The sequence below is a fragment of the Rhinoderma darwinii genome, chromosome 6 (assembly GCF_050947455.1).
Source record: "Rhinoderma darwinii isolate aRhiDar2 chromosome 6, aRhiDar2.hap1, whole genome shotgun sequence".
In the NCBI taxonomy this organism is placed as follows: domain Eukaryota; kingdom Metazoa; phylum Chordata; class Amphibia; order Anura; family Rhinodermatidae; genus Rhinoderma; species Rhinoderma darwinii.
The window spans coordinates 87,854,011-87,881,463 of NC_134692.1; the positions used below are offsets into that span (position 1 = coordinate 87,854,011).

Below are 27,453 nucleotides of genomic sequence, written 5' to 3' on the forward strand. Positions count from 1 at the left end.
TGTGATGGCGCTGGCTCAGAAGCTGAGCCAGCGCTATCACCGCTGGGTATCGGCTGTGCAATACCCCGCTGTAACGGCCAGGACCGGAGCTAGGCTCCGATCCGGCCGATTAACCCCTTCGATGCATCGATCAACACGATCGATGCATCGAAGTGTCCCGTTGCCTGTCAGCAACCACGATGGTTGCCACGGGCGCGGGTGTCAGCTGTTTGTCACAGCTGACATCGTGCCCTAACGGCCAGGACCGGAGCTAGGCTCCGATCCGGCCGATTAACCCCTTAGATGCAGCTTTGGCTGCATCTAAGTGATTAGATCGTACCCTATGGTTGCTAATGACAACCATCGGCACCCGCGTCTAACCTCATCTCTTCACTATATAAACCCCTAGAGTTTTATTATATGTAGCCTCCTGACGAAGCCAGTCACAGGGCGAAACGCGCGTCGAGGCGTTCATTCATCCATCCATCCACTTTACTTAATCTCCTGCGCTCTGCATCATGTCCCAGGGTATGTGCTAGCTTTTTAGTTTCTACATGATTGTATTATCGTGTCCAGTTCTTGTCAGTTATTTTCTGGCCATTTGAACCTAATTGTGTGCTTTAAACTTCACTTTCTTCATGTATTACTATACACTTTGCAGGTAATAGTGGGCAAGGGTATAATCCATTGTCTACTTCGGTACATTGTTATAATTAGCTGATAGCACTATACCATGTGTGGGCCTTATTACCTTATATCCATAGGTCTATAATTTTGTTATATGTACTATCTGAGCGTGGTCTGGTCATTTTTTGGATGGTTGATTCTGTTTGTCATGGTCTATTCCATCTGACCCTGCTGTATGTATCTCCGTGTATGATGTATCCCATCGTCTTTCCATTATATGTTATTGGTGATTATATTCAATAAAGATTTTTTTGTACTTTTGTATACTATTTCTTTAAGGGCTATGTCCCTTTATGGTTCGTTTTTAGGTTGTCTACTTGCAATAAGGGACCCCAACATACGCCATTTTTTGGTGTGAGGTTTTGTTTAGGTTGTCTGCTATGGCAACTGTAGCCTAACAATCGCTTCCTGGTACAGAAGCCTATTAGGCCCCGCCTTGAGGCGAAGCCTAATAGGCTTGCTGTCAGTGAATAGCTGACAGCTCTAATACACTGCACTATGTAGGTAGTGCAGTGTAGTGTATTAGAATAGCGATCAGGGCTTCATGCCTTCAAGTTCCCTAGTGGGACAAAAAAAAATAATTAAAACAAGTTAATAAAAAGGTTGTAAAAAAGTTACAAAAAATAAGTTTCATGTTAAAAAACACTAGAACAGCCTTTTTTCCTATAATAAAAGTCTTTTATTATAGGAAAAACCAAAAAACATAAAAAAGTACACGTAGTATCCCCGCGTCCGTAACGACCCAAACGATAAAAATATCACGCTATTTTACCCGTACGGTGAACACCGTAAAAAAATTAAATAAAAAACTATTCCAGAATCGCTGTTTGTTAGTCACTACCCCTCGCAAAACAGAATAAAAAAAAAAAAAGGGATCTAAAAGTTGCATGTACCCCAAAATTATACCATTAAAAACTGCAGCCCGTCCCGCAAAAAACAAGCCCTCCCACCGCTTTTTTGACGGAAAAATATAAAAAGTTATGGCTCTCAGAATATGGTGACACCAAAAATAAAATTATTTGAAACAAAAGTGATTTTATCGTGCAGATGCTGCAAAACATAAGAAAAACTATATACTATATGTATGGTACCGACCCGCAGAATAAATTAAAATTGTCTTTAATAGCGCATGGCGAACCCCGTAAAAAAAAAATAATAAAAAACATCAGAATTGCAGGTTTTTGGTCACCTTGCTTGCCAAAAAATGAAATACAAAGTGATCAAAAACATCGCATGTACCCCAAAATGGTACCAATGAAATCTACAGATTGTCCCGCAACAAATAAGCACTCATCCTGCTCCGTTGGAGAAAAAAGAAACAAGTTTTGGCTCTCAGAATATGGTGATGCAAAATGTGCCGAGTGTACAAAAGCAGATAAGATTGGGCACCATTTATCAGTGCAACACCGGCCACACATCTGTGGATAATTATTATACCTTCTTATTATACCCTGATGTTCTCCGCACAGATTACATGTACCCCCACATCATAAACTGAAATACCAGTAATACCCCAAACAGAACAACTAGCGAGCAAAATCCACGCTCCAAAAGCCAAATGGCGCTCCCTCCCTTCTGAGCCCCGCAGCGTGCCCAAGCAGCAGTGTACGTCCACATATATGGCATCGTCATACCCGGGAGAACCCGCTTAACAGTTTGAGGTATTTGTCTTCAGTGGCACGAACTCAGCACAAAATATTGTGCACTAAAATGGCACATACCTGTGGAAATTTGCAATTTTCACTTTGCACCATCTACTGAGCATTCATTTCTAATAGAAAAAAAAACCTATGTGGTCAAAATGCCTTCAGGGGTGCAGTTTCCAAAATGGGGGTCACTACTTGGGGGTTTGTTTTACTATTTGACCCCAGAGCTCTGCCATTGTGGGCTAATGCTGCGAAAATCACCAAAATAGGCCTTAAATGCGCATTTCACTCCTAAGCCCTGTCATATGTCCAGGCAAATGATAAACGCCCTGAGGGGTGTAGTTTACAAAATGGGGTCACTTCTCAGGGTTTTACACTCTACTCTGGTAACTAAGAGCGCTCTGCAAATGCGACATGGCGCGCGTACACCAGTCCAGCAAAATCTGTGCTCTAAAAGCCACATGGCACTCCTTCCATTTTAAGCTCTGCCATGTGCCCAAACAGCAGTTTAGGGCCACACATGGGGTATTGCCGTACTCGGGAGTAACAAATGATGTGTTGTTTTTTCTCCTATTACCCCTTGTGGGAAAAAAAATGGGTGCAAAACTACATATTTTTGGGAAAAAAAATTATTTTTCATTTTCACTGCCTCATTCTAATACAATCTATGAAACACCTGTGGGATCAAAATGCTCAGTACACCCCTAGATGATTACCCTGAGGGGTAAAGTTTCCAAAATGGAGTCATTTCTCAGGGGTTTCTACTGTACGGGTACTTCAGGGGCTCTGCAAATGAGACATGGCGCCCAAAAAACAATCAACCAAAATCTACATGCCAAGTAGCAGTCCTGCCTTTCTGAGCCCTGCGGTGTATCCAAGCAGCAGTTTATGACCACATATGGGGTATTGCCTGACTCGGGAGAAATTTCTTTACAATTGTTGGGGCGCTTTTTCTCCTTTATTCCTTGTGAAAATGAAAACAATTCAACATTTTAGTGGAAAGAATGTAGATTTTCATTTTCACTGCATAATCCCAATAATTCAGCAAAAAAACTGTGGGGTCAAAATGCTCACTATACCGCTAGATAAATTCCACGAGGGGTATAGTTTCCCAAATGGGGTCACTTTTGCCGGGTTTGCACTATTTTGGCCCCTCAGTGGCTTTGCAAATGTGACATGGGGCCGCAAACCATTCCAGCAAAACTTGAGCTCCAAAAGTCAAATGGCGCTCCGTCCTTTCTAACTTCCGTCATGTGTCCAAACAGCAGTTTATGACCACATTATTGCTGTGCTCAGAAGAGTTTGCTTTACAAATATTGGGGTGTTTTTTCTCCTTTATCGATTTGTAAAAATGAAAAAATCTGAGCTAAAACTACATTTTATTAGAAAAAAAAATTTAGATTTTTAGTTTCACGGCATAATTCCCATAAATTCAGCAAAAACCGTGTAGGGTCAAAATGCTAACTATACCCCTAGAAAAATTCCTTGAGGGGTGTAGTTTCCTAAATGGGGTCACTTTTGGGGAGTTTCCACTGTTATGGTCCCTCCAGGGCTTTGCAAACACAACATGGCACCGAAAACCATTCCAGCAAAATCTGTGCTCTAAAATCCAAATAGCCCTCGTTCCCTTCTGAGCCCTGCCGTGGGTCCAAACAGCAGTTTCTTACCACATATGGGGTATTGCCGTAATCGGGAGACATTGCTTTACAAATGTTGGAGTGCTTTTTCTCCTTTATTCCTTGTAAAAACTAAAACATCGTATGTTTTTCAGTTTCACAGACCAGTTCCAATAAATTTTAGCAAAAAAACCTGTGGGCTAAAAATGCTAACTATACCTCTTGAAAAATTACTTGAGGGGTGTAGTTTCCAAAATGGGTCACTTTTGGAGAGTTTCCACTGTTTTGGCACCACAAGACCTCTTCAAACCTGACATGGTGCCTAAAATATATTCTAGTAAAATAGAGGCCCCAAAATCCACTAGTTGCTCCTTTGCTTCTGAGGAGCAGTTTTTAAAATGGGTGTTTTATAGGGGGTTTCTAATATATAAGGCCCTCAAAGCCACTTCAGAACTGAACTGGTCCCTGAAAAAAATAGCCTTTTGAAATTTTCTTGAAAATGCGAGAAATTGCAGCTAAAGTTCTAAGCCTCGTAACGTCCTAGAAAAATAAAAGCATGTGAAAAAAACGATGCACACATAAAGTAGACATATATAGGAAATGTTAACTAGTAAATATTTTGTGTGGTATTACGATCTGTTTTACAAGCAGATACATTGCAATTTAGAAAAATACAGATTTTTGCAAATTTTCTCTAAATTTTGGTGTTTTTTACTAATAAATATTGAATTTAACGACGAAATATTTTCAGTATCATAAAGTACAACATGTCACGAGAAAATAATCTCAGAATCGCTTGGATAGGCAAAAGCATTCTGGAGTTATTTCCACATAAAGTGACATGTCAGATTTGAAAAAATTGGCTGTGTCCACAAGACCAAAATAGGCTGTGTCCTAAAGGGGTTAAACACAATGTTACAGCGTTTTGCTTGTGACTGAAAGCCTTGGTGTTGCCCCAGAAATAGACATTATAAGATGACATTCACCATTTGTCACAGTAAGCATACGCAACAAAACAGATGCGAAGAAATAAAAAAGGAGTCATTTTTATATTGCAACTACAGATATTCCTGTCCACGTGAGCGCCTACTCTCTTTGATAATTATTGCAGTCTACTATCTAAAGGACTGTGGTGCTTGTCCTACCAGTCGTAGACCCATCAATGGACTTAATGGGCATTTTACAAAAGGACTTTGGGGCACATAGCAACCGATCAAGAGGTTAGGTTTCATTCTGTCAATGCAATTCAGAGAATGAACGGGTAAAGGCTCTGTTCACATCTGCGTTGGGGTCCGTTCTGACGTTCCGTTTGAGCTTTCCGTCAGAACGGGACCCTGAACAGAAAGAGCGTAGTCGACTACGCTATTGCTTCCGGCAAAACGACGGATCCGGTGCACAACAGAGACAAATGGAAACCATGGGCACCGGATCCGTCACCATTGAAATGGTGATCTTAACCCCTGGTTTCCGTTCGTGTCTGTTCAGGGACCCGTTCTGACGGAAAGCTCAGACGGAACGTCAGAACGGAAACCCAATGCAGATGTGAACAGAGCCTTAGGGCCTGTTCACATCACCGTTGACTTTCCGTTCTGGGGTTGCGTCTGAGGTTTCCGTCGGGTGATGCCGTCACCCGGCGGAAACCTCTGAGGGAGCCCCGGAACGGAAAGCCAACGCTGATGTGAACAGGCCCTTACTCTGGCTGGTTGCTACGGGTTAGGGCCTGTTCACATCAGAGTTGGCTTTCCGTTCCGGGGTTCCGTCTGAGGTTTCCGTCAGGTGAACCCCGCAACGGAAAGTGAAACCACAGCTTCCGTTTCAGTCACCATTGATATCAATGGTGACAGAAACATTGCTAATGGTTTCCGTTTATCACCTTTGCGGCAGGTTTCCGGTTTTCCGACAGAATAAATAGCGCAGTCGACTCCGCTATTGATTCCGTCGTTAAAACAGAAACCAGCCGGAATGGTGACGAATGGAAACCGTTAGCAATGTTTCTGTCACCATTGATATCAATGGTGACTGAAACGGAAGCTGTGGTTTCACTTTCACTTTCCGTTGCGAGGTTCACCCGACGGAAAACCTCCGACAGAACCACGGAACGGAAAGCCAACGCTGATGTGAACAGGCCCTTACAAAGTCATTTTCAAGAGTTTAAATGATGAAGTATGGGGAGCTTTCAATGACTTACAGAAAAAGAAGTAGGGCACAAAACGGATTGGCTTCTTTAGGGTATGTGCACACACACTAATTACGTCCGTAATTGACGGACGTATTTCGGCCGCAAGTACCGGACCGAACTCAGTGCAGGGAGCCGGGCTCCTAGCATCATTATGTACGATGCTAGGAGTCCCTGCCTCGCTGCAGGACAACTGTCCCGTACCGTAATCATGTTTTCAGTACGGGACAGTAGTTCCACGGAGAGGCAGGAACTCCTAGCATCGTACATAACTATGATGCTAGGAGCCCGGCTCCCTGCACTGAGTTCGGTCCGGGACTTCCGGCCGAAATACGTCCGTCAGTTACGGACGTTAATGTGCTCGTGTGAACCCAGCCTTAGGGTATGTTCACACGCACTAATTACGGACGTAATTCGGGCATTTTTGCCCCGAATTACGTCCGAAAATAGCGCCTCAATAGCGCTGACAAACATCTGCCCATTGAAAGCAATGGGCAGACATTTGTCTGTTCACACGAGGCATAATTTACGCGCCACTGTCAAATGACGGCACGTAAATAGACGCCCGCGTCAAAGAAGTGACCTGTCACTTCTTTGGACGTAATTGGAGCCGTTATTCATTGACTCCAATGAATAGCAGCGCCATGCCGTTACGGCTGAAATTACGGGGATGTTTTCAGGCTGAAACATCCCTGTAATTTCATCCGTTACGGACGCCCTCGTGTGAACATACCCTCAGAGTTGAATGTGCTTATCTGACATGTCATACAGACGTGTCAGCAACCTCTGCTGTGCAGTAGACTTCACTCTGTGCGGTTTACAAGCAGATCCTTCCCAGAAGCCCTGACGTGTATTAATCATGCAGTCTCCTCACAGACCGCTCCTGCCCCTGTAGGGAAGTTACAGAGTGCAGACATGGGACACACTAGCACCACGATTTCTCTCGGTGTTGACATAATCCTCGACAGAGGGTGCCAGGCGCCACAAGTGACGAAGCACACGCTGTCTCCACTACAGAGGTTCTGTGGGTCAGTGAAATAAAATCAGTACACGAGGTGTGAGCCCCCTCCCTCCATGTATTACTAACAGCCGCCCACCCCAAAAAAATAAACTAAAGGCCTCTACACTCCGATCCTACTCACTGGCTGGAAAGCTGCAAAGGGGGAGCCCCACGACGCTGGAAGGCCCCATCCACAAACACCCCGTTCTTGCCCAGGCAGCGCAGGAAGAAGTGCGGATCCACGAAATTAATCTGAAGGTGGCGGCGGGAGATAAAGCTGGAGCGCCCCATGTTGACGTCCACCGATCCCTGGCTTGAGTCACGTCCGATGATCACTTGAGAAGTTCGCATGAAAAACTCAAACTCTCGTCCCTCCAGACGGGCTAGGGCTGGGGGGATTACATGAGCCGGAGAGGCTAGGTCACAAGGTGCAGAGCGACCCCCAAACTGCACGGGGCTGCAGGGTGCAGAACGAAGCGCCAGCAGGGCCAGTACCCCCGAGTCTTCTCCAGGCTCCATGGCGGCCACGGCGCGTTGCCAGCTAGGATTGTTTTGGTTGTTGAAACTGAGTAACTGCAGGCGGGTACGCGGGAGGAGCAAAGGGAGATGGATGGGTCACAGAGGGAGAGGGGGCAGGGACACGGCTCAGGTACACCACTGTGACTAATGGAGACATTCAGTATTTTATGTGGAGATCCCTAGCTTCTGGTTGAGTTTATGCTGTCCCACAAGTTACATTATTTTACGTAAAGGAGAACTAGATGACTGCTGGGCCGCTATGCATTATCATGCCTTTATTTTCACTGTATAGAAGAGCGTGGTCATGGGACACCGTAAAAAAAAAACAACTATACCACGCAGTATTTTTATTTTTTTTACAATGGGGGAGTCAATGGCCAACGTATGCCATAAAGTGGCATACGTCGGGTAATACTCCCGATATATATCTCTGACGTGCCTGACAAACGAGATGTGAATTGAGCAGATTTATGAATGTATTAACTCTAATTTTTAAGCATAAATACATGGAAAAATATGGCATTTAGGAAGAGTGTGTCAGGAACACAGAGGGCATAGCTTACGAGTTGCGCAACAAACACAACTCATCTATCAAATATATTTTTCAGCTATTATTACCAGGTGCATATGGGGCAGCACTTAAATCGACACTAAGGCTATGTGCACACAACCTGTTTTTCGGGCCGTAAACGTCCCAAAAAACGGCAGAAAAATTGGAAGCAGAACGCCTCCAAACATCTGCCCATTGCTTTCAATGGGAAAAACGGCGTTCTGTTCCAACGAGCTGTTTTTCACGCGGTAGTTTTGAAAAACGCACACGAAAAATAAATGCATGTCATATCTTGAGCCGTTTTTCATTGACTATAGAAAAACAGCCGCGAAAAACGCGAGTTGCTAAAAAAAAACGGCTGAAAATCGGGAGAAGATTTCCCTTGAGAACGGCTCCGTATTTTCAGATGTTTTTTTAGTAAGCGTGTGAACATACCCTGACTTTTAAAATAACTCATGTTAATCCGATAGCGCACCTGATATAGATCAGCTTTGTAATTTACTTAGGGCCTGTTCACATCAGCGTTCGGTTTCCGTTGATGGGTTCCGCATACCTCTCAACCGTCCCGGATTCCGGGAGGTGTCCTGGGCGGCCGGAAGTATGTCCCGATATCAACTGTATCTGTGTCCTCAGAACGCAGATACAGTTGAACCCAATGATAAAGCAGGGAACCATCAGCTCCCTGCTTGAGAATTAGTTCAGAGCGGAGAAGCAGAGGGAGCTCCTTTGCTCGCCCAGGACTCCCCAGGCACAGCGCTACTTTAAGCGCTATGCAGTGCCGTACCTGCCATGAGGTGAGGTGAGCCGACAGCCTCAGGCGGCGCCACCTAGCTGAAAATGGGGGGCAGCATCAATGGCGTAACTACCGCGGTAGCGGCCGCTACGGGGCCCATGGCTTGAGGGGGCCCGAGCCGACACCCCCCCCCCCCCCCATATGCCCGGTGGCGCCACTAGCAGCCGTTATTGCTGCTACTGCTGTAGCACCGCTACTACGGGGCCCGCACTGCCGAGCATCTAGTATTTATGGGCCGGGAGACACGGGCCCCCTCATGCCCGGGGGCGTCACTAACACCCGAAGAGGGGGCCCCGGTGCTAGCGACAGCCACCCCGTCTTGCAGTAATTGTACTTGCGTCTATAGCAGGCAGGTACAAATACATACATTAGTGCTGAATGGCCGGGCATGTTCAACGCCTTACAATGACGCTAATTGGCGGGGAAAACGTATTTGCCCCGCCAATCAGCGCCTTTCAACGACGCTAGCGTCGTGATGACGTCATCGCGCCGCTTTCGTGCTTGAAAGGCTCTGATTGACGGGGCAAGTCATTCTGCACCGCCAATCAGCACCTTTTGAAGGAAGCGTTTTTCAGCTCCAGCAGACCTGCTCAGAAGAGAGCAGATCTGCATTGCCACCGGACGGGATCATGTGAGTAAGTAAAGTTTTATTTTTTTTCTCTACTAAAACTGTGTGGCATTATGTACAGTGGGGGCTCTATCTACAGGGGGGGTTGTCTATATGTGGGGATGTGGGCCACTATACAGGGGGGGTCGGGTCTATATGTGGGCCACTATATACAGGGGGGTCTATATGGGGATCTGGGCCTCTATATACAGGGGGAGTCTATATGGGGATGTGGTGCACTATGCACAGGGGGGGTACATATGTGGATGTGGGCCACTATATACAGGGGGGTCTATATGTGGGGCACTATCTACAGAGGGGTCTATATGTGTCGATGTGGGGCACTATATACAGGGGGAGCTATATGTGGGGCACTATATACAGGGGGAGCTATATGTGAGGTACTACCTACAGACACAGTGTATGGTACTATTAAAATCGGCCACAGTGTAAGGTGCTATTATATTTAGAGGTTTTAAGAATTTTAACTTTGGTTATAGGTGCAGAAATGTTTTAAAAGTGAGAAGCTGAAGACATCTGAGCAGAAAACTGCAGAAATGGGTCATGGCCGGGAGAAGTCATCATAGAGGTCTGGACCGGAGGGAGAAGAAAAGAACTAGAATCTGAGACGTCACCGGTGAGTCACTTAATGTAAATGTTTATTCTGCCTCTAATCAGCACTGTAGTAACTGTGTGATCTGCAGCGAGATGATGGGTGGTATGATTTATTTTTTTGTGAAACCGCATCTCACAGCATATCCTTACCATTATTCGGTCCATGCTGGGAGCTGTAGTTTTACACCGTACAAACCTATACGGCAGGGGTTGCACTAAATTGAGCTGTATTTGTTCTGGTGCTGCATATATGTACTGAGCTTCGTTCTGGTGCTGTATATATGTATGAGCTTGGTTCTAGTGCTGCATTTATGTACTGAGCTTGGTTCTGGTGTTTTATATATGTACTGAGGTTTGTTCTAGTGCTGTATATATATGTACTGAGTTTGGTTCTGGTGTTGTATTTATGTATGAGCTTTGTTCTAGTACTGTATTTATGTACTGAGCTTGGTTGTGGTACTGTGTGTGTGTGTGTGTGTGTGTGTGTGTGTGTGTGTATATATATATATATATATATATATATATATATGAGCTTGGTTGTGGTACTGTATATATGTACTGAGCTTGGTCCTGGAACTGTAATTATATAGGGTATATCTATAATCACAAAATTGCAGGGCAGATGCAATTGTTCTCAATTCATTGTATATTTCATGGGAACCTGTCTGGTAGTTTTAACCCCTTGAACCGCCACCATGTGGTAATACATGACCTGACAATATTCCCCTGTACGTTTTTTCTCAGATGCAGCAAAATTTTTAAAATCCATGTAAAGTATCTGCCAGACACAGCTTCTGTGTCGACGCCTGTGGGTAATCAGTCTGCACCTGCTCCTATGTCTGTGAGACTGACTCCATCTTCCACCACTCAGGATGGCAGGCTTAGGAGTGGGAGTGCATAAGCTGCCCCAATATTGAGCGCTCGGACAACTTTGTGGACTCTAGTGGGAATAACGATTTCAAGATTTGCTGGCCCATATTCCTGTAACACTAAAGGAGTCATTTATTATGCCACCTGCCCATGTCCAAAGATATATATATATATATAGGCATAGGCATGACTACCCGTGAATTGTGTTTAAGAGTCAGGGAGCATGTCAGGGACATCGACAATGCGAAAACCGTAGATGATGTTGATTAAGACAATCCCTAGACATTTCCGACTTCACCATGCTTGCAGCTCTAAAATGTTGAAGGTAAAGGGCATTGACCCACATGCGTGGAGGTGTCCTCAAAAAACGTTTATTGCAGAGGGAGTGCAAATGGATTTGGAGGCTCCAAACTTTGCACCCCAAGGGTCTAAATGAGACCGCAGGGTTTTCATAATTTCTCTGACTGCCAGCAACCTTTTAGTGGTGTTGGATTTTTTATCATTGTAGTATATTTTGTGTTTTTGTGATTTTAACATTTTCATATTTGTTTTTTACAGATTAGACTTCTAATATGAGTTTTTTCATTACATCTGGATTTCCTGTTTTCCCATCCTTTATCGGGGTGCCTTTGTGAATTATTATCCGTCTTGGCTTCTCGTTGTGTCTATTGATCCACCATTGTTGAGACTGCTCTTATGCTCGATGTTATGGTTTTTTCCTCTTAATACAACAATTAGTGTTTTATTATCCTGTTTTCACAGTTGTCTATGGTAACATATTAATATCTCACTTCATTTCTGTCACTCTCTACATGTCAATATTTTGCACCATATCACATTTTTTAAAATGGCCTCACATTGCACTTTATTGTACAATATCAGCCTCTTTTTTCAGCTTTCACATTATTGCTGTTTATTCCCGTAATCATTATTTTATTTATTTATTATTTTTTACATATGTAATTTTCCCTACATAATCATTATTATCCGTTTTGCTTTTTGCATCAATTCTTCACAGCCATAGTTTTCTTCACCCACACATGCTTTCTATTTGCTATAATAAGTTTAGAAACTTATGATCACTGTGTTTATGCTTCTCAATTTATTTTTGGGACCTTTAACCCCTTAGTGACCACCAATACGCCTTTTTACGTCGGTCACTAAGGGGCCTTAGGCTAGGCTGACGCCTTTTCACGTTCGCCTAGCCTAAGTCCTGCACGGGTCCCCCGTGCAGGCTGGAGCCGGGGCTCTGCTGTCTGATGACAGCTGAGCTCCTGCTCCAACGCCTGCGATCGAAGTTTACTTCGATCGCGGCCATTTAACCCGTTAAATGCCGCCGTCAATAGCGACCGCGGCATTTAACTTTGTTTACAGAGGGAGTGCGCTCCCTCTGTCACTCATCGGCGGCCCGCGAATGCAATCGCGGTTCTCCGATGGGGTGTCATGGCAGCCGGGGGCTTGATAAAAGCCCCCAGGTCTGCCCTGGACATATGCCTGTTAGGACGCGCTGGAGGCACGTCCTAACAGATTGCCTGTCAGATTTACACTGACAGGCAATAATGCTCTGGTATACGAAGTATACCAGAGCATTATAGCAGCGATCGGAAGATCGCACAGTAAAGTCCCCTAGTGGGACTAATACAATAAGTCACCAATGTGAAATAAAGATTATTAATAAAAAGTACAGTAAAAAAATAAAACCATTTTTTTCCATAAAAAGTGGTTTTATTTAGTAAAAGTGTAAAAATAAAATAAAAGTACACATATATGGTATCGCCGCGACCGTAATGACTCCATTAATAAAGTTAATATGTAATTTAAACCGCAAGGTGAACACCGTAAAAAAAAAAACGATGGCAAAATTGCAATTTTATTCCATTGCCCCCCAGAAAAGTCATAATAAAAATGAATCAATAATTCCCTTGCACCCCAAAACAGTACCAATCAAAACTAAGTTTCGTCCCGCAAAAAAACAAGTCGAAAAAATCACTACATTGATGGAAAAATAAAAAAGTTACAGCTCTTGGAAAGCAACGATGCAAAAACAAATAATTTTAGTTCAAAAGTGTTTTTATTGTGCAAGTCGTAAAACATAAAAAACCTCTGCATATGGGGTATCGCCGTAATCGTACCAACCTTTAGAATAAAGGTAACATGTTATTTACTCCGCACAGTGAACGGCGTCAATTTAAAAACGCATAGAACAATGGTGGAATTTCAGGTTTTTTTTATAATCGCCCCAAAAAAAGTTAATAAAAAAATTATATGTACCCAAAAATGGTGCTATTAAAAAGTACAACTAGTCCCGCAAAAAACAAGTCCTCATACAGCTATGTAGACGAAAAAATAAAAAAGTTATAGCTCTTTGAATGCGACTATAGAAAAACGAATAAAATAGCTTGGTCATTAGGGCCTAAAATGGGCTGGTCACTAAGGGGTTAATATATTGTGTACCATTCATCCATGTTTCTGTCGTATCCAGGGTTACCTGTCTCTCACTGTGTCGCTCCCTTGATAGGTGGACGAGTGACCGGCCTCCGCTCCGCCGCTTCTGACATGCCGGACTTTGGATTCACGTGACTGTGTCAGTTGACGCGGTGACGTGTGTCCGGTTCCGGCCCCTCATGACCGGCGTTTCCGGCGGCGCGGCCATCTTGGTTCACCTCGAGGCAGCGACCTGTAAGTAAACAGTGAGTTATACACATTTTTTACATCCGGGACCCCGGTTTTAGGATACCTCACAATGATTGGTTGGCTCCCCCTTAAAGGTTGCATATTCAGTGTCCAACGCCACCCCCAGACGAAGGCATTTGCGCCGAAACGCGCGTTGGGGCGGACTTCTTGCTGTGCACTCAGCTCTGGCACCTATCATGGGTATGCTTAATCATTGTAATTTACTTGAAACATCGTTCTATTTTGTCAGCACGGTCTATTTCCTGCTGTTACCTCCATATGTATTCTGTTATTTACCTGTACACCATTTTATATGGTAGCTATACATTTAACTTTGTGTAACCCTTGTGGGCAGTATACAGCTTGCATACAGTGTCAGGTTATGCCACTGGACATTGTTTATTTACACATACTCCTTGTTTACATGGCATATTCATTTTGTGAGTTGCATGGCTGGTATGTCCTTTTTAACCTGTTGATTTGTGTATTCTTTTTAAATCATTGTATACTTATGTGTCATCTTTAATAAAGTATTTTTCTATTTTCGCATACTTCTAGTCTATTGGCATCTCTTTCTTTAGGTTATATATATATGTTTTGGATGCTTTGTGGGTATGCGCCCCAGGATCGAGCTCACACTTGACCACATGTTTGCTGACGGCTGCATTGTATTTCTCTTGGGCTGACCAGATCCATGCTGCTTTCTTCGGTTATATTATAGGGTAAAAGACCTGTTGAGGAGTATTGTTCTGACTTTAGGAAGTGGTGTGTAGCTTCTCGGTGGAATGACCCTGCCTTGAGGTGCCAGTTTAGATTGGGTCTGTCGAACGCCCTGAAAAACTGCTAGTTAGCTATCCCTCTTCTGACTCCCTAGATCAGGTTATGGCTTTAGCGATACGACTTGACAGACGTCTCAGGGAATGACGACATGAACGTTTTTGTGCCTTCTCCTCAGACTCCCCCATGATGCCTCCCGAGGTTCCGTTGCTTCGTTCTTCCACGGAAGACTCGGATGTACCTATGCAACTCAGGGCCTCCGTGTCCCCCCAACAATGTAGACCGTTCCGCAGCAAGAATGGTCTCTGCTTCTACTGTGGGGATGACAAGCATCAAGTGAACAACTGTCCTAGGCGTAAGAATAAGCAGCCGGAAAACTTCCGCGCCTAAGTGATCATCGGGGAGGTCACTTGGGAGCACAGGTATTTCCCGTAAATATGAAACCTAATAAAATCTTGCTTCCCTTTCAGGTCTCTTTTGGTGGTAGGTCTGCTACCGCCAGTGCCTTCGTGGATTCAGGGTCACTGTAAGGAACCAGTACCCCCTTCCTTTGATTCCTGATCTCTTTAATCAGATTCAGGGGGCCCAATGGTTCTCTAAGTTTGATCTTCGGGGGGCTTATAACCTTATCCGCATCAAAGAGGGGGATGAGTGGAAGACTGCGTTTAACACGCCCAAAGGTCATTTCGAATACCTCGTCATGCCCTTTGGGTTGTGTAATGCTCCCGCGGTCTTCCACAATTTCATAAATGAGATTTTAAGAGACTACCTGGGGGTATTTCTTGTTGTGTACCTTGATGACATACTTGTGTTTTCCAAGGACTGGTCCTCCCACATTGAGCATGTCAGGAAGGTGCTCCAGGCCCTTCAGGAAAACAAACTGTTTGCTAAGACTGAAAAATGTGTCTTTGGGGTGCAGGCGATACCATTTTTGGGTCAAATCCTCACTCCTCATGAATTCCACATGGACCCCGCCAAGGTCCAGGCTGTGGCTGAATGGGTCCAACCTGCCTCGCTGAAGGCGTTACAGTGCTTCCTGGGGTTCGCTAATTATTACAGGAGATTTATTGCTAACTTCTCGGTCATCGTTAAGCCTCTTATGGATCTCACTCGCAAAGGTGCTGGCCTCCTGAGGCTGTCCAGGCTTTTGAGGACCTTAAGAAGTGCTTTATCTCGGCCCCAGTGCTGGTTCAGCCCAACCAAATGGAGCCATTCATCGTGGAGGTTGACGCCTCCGAGGTGGGAGTGGGTGCTGTCTTGTCCCAGGGTACCAGGTCCCTCACCCATCTCCGTCCCTGTGCCTACTTCTCCAGGAAGTTTTCGCCCACTGAGAGTAACTATGATATTGGCAACCGCAAACTCTTAGCCATTAAATGGGCATTTGAAGAGTGGCGCCACTTCCTGGAGGGGCCGGGGCACCAGGTAACGGTCCTTACCGACCACAAGAATCTGGTTTTCCTAGAATCTGCCCGGAGGCTAAACCCGAGACAAGCTCGATGGGCGTTATTTTTTACCAGATTCAACTTTTTGGTCACCTATAGGGCTGGGTCTAAAAATATTAAGGCTGATGCACTGTCGCGTAACTTCATGGCCAGCCCTCCTTCGGAGGAAGATCCTGCTTGTGTTTTGCCTCCAGCTATAGTTCACTGAAGTAACAATAAAGTAAAAAATACCTTTTAATTAGTAACTAGTTAAAAACAGGGGTAACACACCACTGTGACATAAGCCCCACCGTGATTGTTAAAAAACGTATTAAACAAAAAACACTGAGTCATTGTGATACATCTAACTCGGTGTTTATAACAATATTATGTCTGGAAACAGCATATATCCAGGGCACATCAGTAGTACAATCCCAAAATAAAGCACAGGCGTCCGAATAGATCGGGTCTCCTAGTGCTGGGTGTAACACGATATGACTATCCCCAATGCAAACATTCCATAAACAGTACAACGACCCTCCAGCTATAATCATTTCCTCTATCGATTCTGATTTAGTCTCCGAAATTGCGGCTGATCAAGGTTCAGCTCCCGGGAACCTTCCTGAGAACAAGCTGTTTGTTCCCCTGCAATTCCGGCTAAGGGTACTTAGGGAAAATCATGACACTGCACTAACTGGCCATCCAGGCATCCTGGGAACCAAGCACATCATTGCCAGAAACTACTGGTGACCTGGGTTGCTTAAAGACTGTTAGGGATCTGCCAGGTACTTCATCTAGGTATACTCCTGGGATTAATCAATCCACACCTGAGGCCAGACCTGTTCGACTGACACCATCTCCCACCAACCAGGGTGGCAGGCTCAGGAGTGGGAGAGCCTATCGCGGCCTGGTCTGTCGGAGTTAGCTCCGCCCCCTGTCCTTTATTACCTGCCCTGTTCTCTCCCTCAGTGCTTGTAATTCTTTTGGATTCCTGGCCCCACTGCTGCTTGCTCCAGCCTGCTTCTGCCGTGCTTCTGCCTTGCTGCAGTTCTGCTTGACCTGCTTTGCTTTGCCCCTGGCTTGCTTCTGTCTCCTTGCCCGCTTGGGTGTACTCACTTCGTCCTGGTCCGATCGCCGCTCCGTTTCCTCGTGGCGTTCCGTGGCTACTGCCCCTTCCCTTGCATGTTCCCTGTTTGTTTTCCTGTGCACTTAGACAGCGTAGGGACCGCCGCCCAGTTGTACCTCGTCGCCTAGGGCGGGTCGTTGCAAGTAGGCAGGGACAGGGCGGTGGGTAGATTAGGGCTCACTTTCCCTTCACCTCCTTCCGGCCATTACATAATTACAAGCCCTTACCTAGTCTACCATTTCTCCTACGCTGACGCTATCATGGACCCCCTTGAGACCCTGGCCCAGCAGATGCAGGGCCTCTCCCTACAGGTCCAGGCCCTGGCCCAAAGGGTCAATCAGGGTGACGCTGCTTTAGTAGTACCCCTCACCTCACCTCTAGAACCCGACCTCAAGTTACCTGACCGGTTCTCAGGGGACCGTAAGACGTTTCTCTCCTTCCGGGAGAGTTGCAGACTGTATTTCCGCCTAAAGCCCCACTCCTCAGGTTCCGAGAACCAGCGGGTGGGTATCATCATATCCCGACTCCAGGAAGGGCCCCAAGAGTGGGCCTTCTCCTTGGCTCCTGACGCCCCTGAACTTTCCTCTGTTGATCGTTTTTTCTCTGCCCTCGGACTCATTTACGACGAGACTGACAGGACTGCCTTAGCCGAGAGTCAGCTGGTGACCTTACGTCAGGGTAGGAGACCGGTTGAGGAATACTGTTCTGATTTTAGGAAGTGGTGCGTAGCTTCTCAGTGGAACGATCCGGCCCTAAGGTGCCAGTTTAGGTTAGGATTATCTGACGCCCTGAAGGATCTGCTGGTTAGCTACCCCTCGTCTGACTCCCTTGACCAGGTTATGGCCCTAGCAGTACGACTTGACCGACGTCTCAGGGAACGTCAGCTAGAACGCTTCAGTGTGCTCCCCTCTGACTTTTCTGCGATCCCCCCCGAGGTCCCGTCTCCTCGCCCCTTCACGAAGGACTCTGAGGTACCTATGCAACTCGGGGCCTCCATGTCCCCTCGACAACGTAGGGAGTTTCGCAGAATGAATGGTCTCTGCTTCTACTGTGGGGACGACAAGCATCTACTGAACACCTGTCCCAGGCGCAAGAATAAGAAGCCGGAAAACTTCCGCGCCTAAGTGATCATCGGGGAGGTCACTTGGGCGCACAGGTATTTCCCGTTAATGTGAAACGCAATAAAATTTTGCTTCCCTTTCAGGTCTCGTTTGCTGGCCGGGCTGCCACGGGCAGTGCTTTCGTGGATTCAGGGTCATCTGCTAATATCATGTCTGCGGAATTTGCTATGTCTCTAAAGATGCCTTGTATTGATTTACCTTATCCTATCCCTGTAGTAGGAATCGACTCAACTCCCCTTGCTAATGGTTATTTTACTCAGCATACTCCTGTTTTTGAACTCCTTGTTGGCTCCATGCATTTGGAGCAGTGCTCTGTACTGGTGATGTAGGGATTATCGTCTGATCTGGTTTTAGGCCTTCCCTGGTTGCAGTTGCATAATCCCACGTTTGATTGGAATACTGGGGATCTCACCAAATGGGGTAATGAATGTCTTATGTCATGTCTTTCTGTTAACTCTATTTCTCCCCGGGAGGAGGTAAACACGCTTCCTGAGTTTGTTCAGGACTTCGCCGATGTGTTTTCTAAGGAGGCCTCCGAGGTGTTGCCCCCCCATAGAGATTACGATTGCGCTATCGATTTGGTGCCTGGTGCCAAGCTTCCTAAGGGTAGGATATTTAATCTTTCATGTCCTGAACGTGAAGCCATGAGGGTGTATATCCAAGAATGCCTGGCCAAGGGTTTCATTCGCCCCTCGACTTCTCCTGTAGGTGCTGGCTTCTTCTTCGTGGGGAAGAAGGATGGTGGTCTTAGGCCGTGCATTGATTATCGTAACCTGAATAAGGTCACCGTAAGGAACCAGTACCCACTTCCTTTGATTCCGGATCTTTTTAATCAGGTTCAGGGAGCCCAATGGTTTTCTAAGTTCGATCTACGGGGGGCATATAACCTTATCCGCATCAAAGAGGGGGATGAGTGGAAAACTGCGTTCAACATACCCGAGGGTCATTTCGAATACCTGGTCATGCCCTTTGGGTTGTGTAATGCCCCTGCTGTCTTCCAGAATTTTATTAATGAAATCCTGAGAGAGTACCTGGGTAATTTTCTTGTTGTGTACCTTGATGACATACTGGTGTTTTCCAAGGACTGGTCCTCCCACGTGGAGCATGTCAGGAAGGTGCTCCAGGTCCTTCGGGAGAATAATCTGTTTGCTAAGACTGAAAAATGTGTCTTTGGGGTACAGGAGATACCATTTTTAGGGCAAATCCTCACTCCTCATGAATTCCGCATGGACCCTGCCAAGGTTCAGGCTGTGGCGGAATGGGTCCAACCTGCCGCACTTAAGGCGTTACAGTGTTTTTTAGGGTTCGCCAACTATTACAGGAGATTTATTGCCAACTTCTCGGTCGTCGCTAAGCCTCTTACGGACCTTACCTGCAAGGGTGCTGATGTCCTCCATTGGCCCCCTGAGGCCGTCCTGGCCTTTGAGACCCTCAAGAAGTGCTTTATCTCGGCCCCCGTGCTGATTCAGCCCAACCAAGAGGAGCCATTTATTGTGGAGGTTGACGCTTCCGAGGTGAGAGTGGGGGTTGTCTTGTCCCAGGGTACCAGCTCCCTCACCCATCTCCGCCCCTGTGCTTACTTCTCTAGGAAGTTTTCGCCCACGGAGAGTAACTATGATATTGGCAACCGCGAACTTCTAGCCATTAAATGGGCTTTTGAGGAGTGGCGGCACTTCCTGGAGGGGGCCAGACACCAGGTAACGGTCCTTACGGATCACAAGAATCTGGTTTTCCTAGAATCGGCCCGGAGGCTTAATCCTAGACAAGCTCGGTGGGCACTATTCTTTACCAGATTTAATTTCTTGGTTACCTATAGGGCTGGGTCCAAGAATATTAAGGCTGATGCTCTGTCACGTAGTTTCATGGCCAATCCTCCTTCTGAGAAGGATACTGCTTGTATTTTACCCCCTGGTATAATCGTCTCTGCCACGGATTCTGATTTAGCTTCTGATATCGCGGCTGATCAGGGTGCAGCTCCCGGGAACGTCCCTGGGGACAAACTGTTTGTTCCCCTGCAATACCGGCTGAGGGTACTCAGGGAAAACCATGACTCCGCTCTATCTGGTCATCCTGGCATCTTGGGCACCAAACACCTCATTACCAGAAACTATTGGTGGCCTGGGTTGCCTAAAGACGTTAGGGCTTACGTCGCCGCTTGTGAGGTTTGCGCTAGGTCCAAAACCCCTAGGTCCCGACTTGCGGGCCTACTACGTTCCTTGCCCATTCCCCAGAGACCTTGGACCCATATCTCCATGGATTTTATCACCGATTTGCCTCCATCTCAGGGCAAGTCGGTGGTGTGGGTGGTAGTCGACCGCTTCAGCAAGATGTGCCACTTTGTGCCCCTTAAGAAGCTACCTAACGCCAAGACGTTAGCTTCTTTGTTTGTGAAACACATCCTGCGTCTCCATGGGGCCCCAGTCAATATAGTTTCTGACAGAGGGGTACAATTTGTTTCCTTATTTTGGAGAGCTCTTTGTAAAAAGTTGGAGATTGATCTGTCCTTCTCCTCCGCCTTCCATCCCGAAACTAATGGCCAAACGGAAAGGACCAACCAATCCCTGGAACAATATTTAAGATGTTTCATCTCTGACTGTCAATTCGATTGGGTCTCATTCCTTCCCCTTGCTGAATTTTCCTTGAATAACCGGGTCAGTAACTCGTCAGGGGTCTCCCCGTTTTTCTGTAATTTCGGGTTTAACCCAAGATTCTCCTCCGTCTCCCCTGGTTGTTCCAATAATCCTGAGGTAGAGGATGTTCATCGGGAACTGTGCACTGTCTGGGCCCAGGTTCAGAAGAACCTAGAGGCGTCCCAGAGCGCACAAAAGATTCAGGCGGATAGTAGACGTTCTGCTAACCCCCGGTTTGTCGTCGGGGATTTGGTCTGGTTGTCGTCCAGGAACTTGCGCCTTAAGGTCCCGTCCAGGAAGTTTGCTCCCCGATTTATTGGACCTTATAAGATCATTGAAGTCCTCAACCCTGTATCCTTCCGTCTGGAGCTCCCCCCCATCATTTCGCATACATGACGTCTTCCATGCCTCCCTCCTTAAACGCTGCTCCCCGTCCTGGTCCCCCTCGAGGATACCTCCTGTTCCCGTTCTCACCCCTGAGGGGGTGGAATTCGAGGTGGCCAAGATTATGGACAGTAGGATGGTCCAGGGCTCCCTCCAGTACCTGGTCCATTGGAGAGGATACGGGCCGGAGGAGAGGACTTGGGTACCTGCCCGTGATGTTCACGCTGGGGTATTGATCAGGAGGTTCCACCTTCTCTTCCCCACTAAACCGGGTCCCCTTAGTAAGGGTCCGGTGGCCCCTCATAAAAGGGGGAGTACTGTTAGGGATCTGCCAGGTACTTCATCTAGGTATACTCCTGGGATTAATCAATCCACACCTGAGGCCAGACCTGTTCGACTGACACCATCTCCCACCAACCAGGGTGGCAGGCTCAGGAGTGGGAGAGCCTATCGCGGCCTGGTCTGTCGGAGTTAGCTCCGCCCCCTGTCCTTTATTACCTGCCCTGTTCTCTCCCTCAGTGCTTGTAATTCTTTTGGATTCCTGACCCCACTGCTGCTTGCTCCAGCCTGCTTCTGCCGTGCTTCTGCCTTGCTGCAGTTCTGCTTGACCTGCTTTGCTTTGCCCCTGGCTTGCTTCTGTCTCCTTGCCCGCTTGAGTGTACTCACTTCGTCCTGGTCCTGACTGTCCGTTCGCCGCTCCGTTTCCTCGTGGCGTTCCGTGGCTACTGCCCCTTCCCTTGCATGTTCCCTGTTTGTTTTCCTGTGCACTTAGACAGCGTAGGGACCGCCGCCCAGTTGTACCTCGTCGCCTAGGGCGGGTCGTTGCAAGTAGGCAGGGACAGGGCGGTGGGTAGATTAGGGCTCACTTTCCCTTCACCTCCTTCCGGCCATTACAAAGACGTTAAGGCCTACGTCGCCGCTTGTGAGGTTTGTGCTAGGTCCAAGACTCCCAGGTCCTGACCAGCGGGCTTACTATGTTCTTTGCCAATTCCCCAGAGACCTTGGACCCATATCTCCATGGATTTTATCACCGATTTGCCACCATCTCAAGGCAAGTCGGTGGTGTGGGTTGTAGTAGACTGCTTCAGTAAGATGTGCCACTTTGTGCCCCTCAAGAAACTACCCAATGCTAAGACGTTAGCTACCTTGTTTGTCAAACACATCCTGCGTCTCCATGGGGTCCCTGTCAATATTGTTTCTGACAGAGGGGTACAATTTGTTTCATTGTTTTGTAAAAAGTTGGAGATTGATCTGTCCTTCTCCTCGGCTTTCCATCCTGAAACTAATGGCCAAACGGAGAGGACTAATCAGTCTCTAGAACAATATTTACGGTGTTTTATCTCTGACTGTCAACATGATTGGGTCTCATTCATTCCCCTCGCCGAATTTTCCCTTAATAACCGGGTCAGTAACTCGTCAGGGGTTTCCCCCTTTTTCTATAATTTTGGGTTTAATCCACATTTCTCCTCCGTTTCACCTGGTAGTTCCAACAATCCCGAGGTAGATGTCGTTCATCAGTAACTGTGCACAGTCTGGGCCCAGGTTCAGAAGAACCTAGAGGCGTCCCAGAGCATACAAAAGACTCAGGCAGATAGAAGATGTTCTGCTAACCCCTTGTTTGTGGTCGGGGATCTGGTGTGTCTATCTTCAAAAAATTTGCGCCTTAAATAGGCTCTGTCACCAGATTTTTAAATCCCTATCTCCTATTGCAGTTGATCGGCGCTGCAATGTAGATAACAGTAACATTTTTATTTTTCAAAAACGAGCATTTTTGGCCAAGTTATGAGCATTTTTATATTTATGCAAATGAGCCTTTCTTATGTCCAACTGGGCGTGTATTGTGTGTGTACATCTGAGCGTTTTTACTTGTTTTACTAGCTGGGCGTTGTGAATAGAAGTGTATGATGCTGACGAATCAGAATCATCCACTTCTCTTCATTACCACCCAGCTTCTGGCAGTGCACAGACACACAGCGTGTTCTCGCGAGATCACGCTGTGACATCACTTCCTGCCCCAGGTCCTTCATCGCGTCGGCACCAGACGACAGAGGCTACAGCTGATTCTGCAGCAGCATCAGCGTTTGCAGGTAAGTCTAGTTGAACTCCCTAGAGATGAGCATATTCCCCCTATTTGCAACGAGGCATTGGACTTTTATTTTTAAAGACCGGACATCACCCCTCGGCAACGAGCATGCCACGTGCATGAGCAGTATTGCCCCCCTGACAACGAGCATAAATGGGGCTTATTTGCAGCATTGCCCATACCCCTGACAACGAGCATCAAAGGGGCTTATTTGCAGCATTGACCAGAACCCCCTGACAACGATGCATAAAAGGGACTTATTTGCAGCATTGCCCAGAACCCCCTGACAATGAGCATAAAAGTGGCTTATTAGCAGCATTGCCCAGAACCCCCTGACAACGAGCATAAAAGGGGCTTATTAGCAGCATTGGCAGCATTAGCAGCATTGCCCATACCCCTGACAATGAGCATAAAAGGGGCTTATTAGCAGCATTGCCCAGAACCCCCTGACAACGAGCATAAAAGGGGCTTATTTGCAGCATTGACCAGAACCCCCTGACAACGATGCATAAAAGGGACTTATTTGCAGCATTGCCCAGAACCCCCTGACAATGAGCATAAAAGTGGCTTATTAGCAGCATTGCCCAGAACCCCCTGACAACGAGCATAAAAGGGGCTTATTAGCAGCATTGGCAGCATTAGCAGCATTGCCCATACCCCTGACAATGAGCATAAAAGGGGCTTATTAGCAGCATTGCCCAGAACCCCCTGACAACGAGCATAAAAGGGGCTTATTAGCAGCATTGTCCATACCCCTGACAACGAGCATCAGAGGGGCTTATTAGCAGCATTGCCCAGAACCCCCATGACAACGAGAAACAGAGGGGCTTATTAGCAGCATTGCCCAGAACCCCCTGACAACGAGCATATATACAGTGAAGGAAATAAGTATTTGATCCCTTGCTGATTTTGTAAGTTTGCCCACTGTCAAAGACATGAACAGTCTAGAATTTTTAGGCTAGGTTAATTTTACCAGTGAGAGATAGATTATATTAAAAAAAAACAAAACAGAAAATCACATAGTCAAAATTATATATATTTATTTGCATTGTGCACAGAGAAATAAGTATTTGATCCCCTACCAACCATTAAGAGTTCAGCCTCTTCCAGACCAGTTACACGCTCCAAATCAACTTGGTGCCTGCATTAAAGACAGCTGTCTTAAATGGTCACCTGTATAAAGGACTCCTGTCCACAGACTCAATTAATCAGTCTGACTCTAACCTCTACAACATGGGCAAGACCAAAGAGCTTTCTAAGGATGTCAGGGACAAGATCATAGACCTGCACAAGGCTGGAATGGGCTACAAAACCATAAGTAAGACGCTGGGTGAGAAGGAGACAACTGTTGGTGCAATAGTAAGAAAATGGAAGACATACAAAATGACTGTCAATGGACATCGATCTGGGACTCCATGCAAAATCTCACCTCGTGGGGTATCCTTGATCCTGAGGAAGGTGAGAGCTCAGCCGAAAAGTACACGGGGGGAACTTGTTAATGATCTCAAGGCAGCTGGGACCACAGTCACCAAGAAAACCATTGGTAACACATTATGCCGTAATGGATTAAAATCCTGCAGTGCCCGCAAGGTCCCCCTGCTCAAGAAGGCACATGTACAGGCCCGTCTGAAGTTTGCAAATGAACATCTGGATGATTCTGAGAGTGATTGGGAGAAGGTGCTGTGGTCAGATGAGACTAAAATTGAGCTCTTTGGCATTAATTCAACTCGCCGTGTTTGGAGGAAGAGAAATGCTGCCTATGACCCAAAGAACACCGTCCCCACTGTCAAGCATGGAGGTGGAAACATTATGTCTTGGGGGTGTTTCTTTGCTATGGGCACAGGACTACTTCACCGCATCAATGGGAGAATGGATGGAGCCATGTACCGTCAAATCCTGAGTGACAACCTCCTTCCCTCCACCAGGACATTAAAAATGGCTCGTGGCTGGGTCTTCCAGCATGACAATGACCCGAAACATACAGCCAAGGCAACAAAGGAGTGGCTCAAAAAGAAGCACATTAAGGTCATGGAGTGTCCTAGCCAGTCTCCAGACCTTAATCCCATCGAAAAACTTATGGAGGGAGCTGAAGATCCGAGTTGCCAAGTGACAGCATCGAAATCTTAATGATTTACAGATGATCTGCAAAGAGGAGTGGGCCAAAATTCCATCTAACATGTGTGCAAACCTCATCATCAACTACAAAAAACGTCTGACTGCTGTGTTTGCCAACAAGGGTTTTGCCACCAAGTATTAAGTCTTGTTTGCCAAAGGGATCAACTACTTATTTCTCTGTGCACAATGCAAATAAATATATATAATTTTGACAATGTGATTTTCTGTTTTGTTTTTTTTTAATATAATCTATCTCTCACTGGTAAAATTAACCTAGCCTAAAAATTCTAGACTGTTCATGTCTTTGACAGTGGGCAAACTTACAAAATCAGCAAGGGATCAAATACTTATTTCTTTCACTGTAGTGTGTGTATGTGATGTGTAGATGTGTATGTGATATGTACATGTGTATGTGTGTGTGTGTGTGTGTGTGTGTGTATATATATATATATATATATATATATATATATATATATATATATATATATATAGTGTATGTGAAGTGTTTGGTGTGTGTGTGTGTGTGTGTGTATGTATGCATGTGTGTGTGTGTGTGTGTGTGTGTGTGTATATATATATATATATATATATATATATACACACATACATACATACACACACACTACTGTTCAAAAGTTTGGGGTCACCCAGCGAATTTTGTGTTTTCCATGAAGACTCAGACTTATATTTATCAAATGAGTTGCTAATTGACTAGAAAATATAGTCAAGACATTGGCAAGTTTTAGAAATAATGATTTTTATTTCAAATAATAATTTTCTCCTTCAAACTTTGCTTTCGTCAAAGAATGCTCCATTTGCAGCAATTACAGCATTGCAGACCTTTGGCATTCTAGCTGTTAATTTGCTGAGGTAATCGGGAGAAATTTCACCCCATGCTTCCAGAAGCCCCTCCGACAAGTTGGATTGGCTTGATGCGCACTTCTTGCGTACCATACGGTCAAGCTACTCCCACAACAGCTCTATGGGGTTGAGATCTGGTGACTGCGCTGACCACTCCATTACAGATAGAATACCAGCTGCTTACTTCTTCCATAAATATTTCTTGCATAATTGGAGGTGTGCTTTGGGTCATTGTCCTGTTGTAGGATGAAATTAGCTCCAATCAAGCGCTGTCCACAGGGTATGGCATGGCGTTGCAAAATGGAGTGATAGCCTTCCTTATTCAAAATCCCTTTTACCTTGTACAAATCTCCCACTTTACCAGCACCAAAGCAACCCCAGACCATCACATTACCTCCACCATGCTTGACAGATGGCGTCAGGCACTCTTCCAGCATCTTTTCAGTTGTTCTGCGTCTTTCCAATCTTCCTCTGTCCAATGTCTCTGTGCTTTTGCCCATATTAATCTTTTCCTTTTATTTGCCAGTCTCAGAGATGGCTTTTTCTTTGCCACTCTGCCCTGAAGGCCAGCATCCCGGAGTCGCCTCTTCACTGTAGACGTTGACACTGGCGTTATGCGTGTACTATTTAATGAAGCTACCAGTTGAGGACCTGTGAGGGGTCTATTTCTCAAACTAGAGACTCTAATTTACTTGTCTTGTTGCTCAGTTGTGCACCTACTCTTTATACTCTGGTTCGAGCCTGTTTGTTCTGTCCTCTGAAGGGAGTAGTACACACCGTTGTAGGAAATCTTCAGTTTCTTGGCAATTTCTCGCATGGAATAGCCTTCATTTCTAAGAACAAGAATAGACTGTCGCGTTTCACATGAAAGCTCTCTTTTTTCTAGCCATTGTAAGAGTTTAATCAAACCCACAAATGTTATGCTCCAGATTCTCGACTAGCTCAAAGGAAGGTCAGTTTTATAGCTCCTCTAAACAGCAAAACTGTTTACAGTGGTGCTAACATAATTGCACAAGGGTTTTCAAGTGTTTTCTAATCATCCATTAGCCTTCTAACACCGTTAGCAAACACAATGTACCATTAGAACGCTGGAGTGATGGTTGCTGGAAATGGGCCTCTATACACCTATGTAAATATTGCATTAAAAACCAGACGTTTGCAGCTAGAATATTCACATTAACAATGTATAGAGTGTATTTCTGAT

The 27,453-nt window shown here is 45.9% G+C and overlaps 1 protein-coding gene across 2 annotated transcripts in view; it reads right to left on the minus strand.

Moving 5' to 3' along the window:
• FOXK1 (forkhead box K1) overlaps positions 1-7,740 on the minus strand; it is a 246,252-nt gene extending 238,512 nt beyond the window's left edge. For both annotated transcript variants that reach the window (XM_075830015.1, XM_075830014.1), the window contains exon 1: positions 7,247-7,740. In XM_075830015.1, the coding sequence (XP_075686130.1) occupies positions 7,247-7,623 (377 nt within the window). In that variant the 5' untranslated portion in view covers positions 7,624-7,740. The remainder of the gene's footprint in view (positions 1-7,246) is intronic.
• Between the last annotated feature and the right edge of the window lie 19,713 nt (positions 7,741-27,453).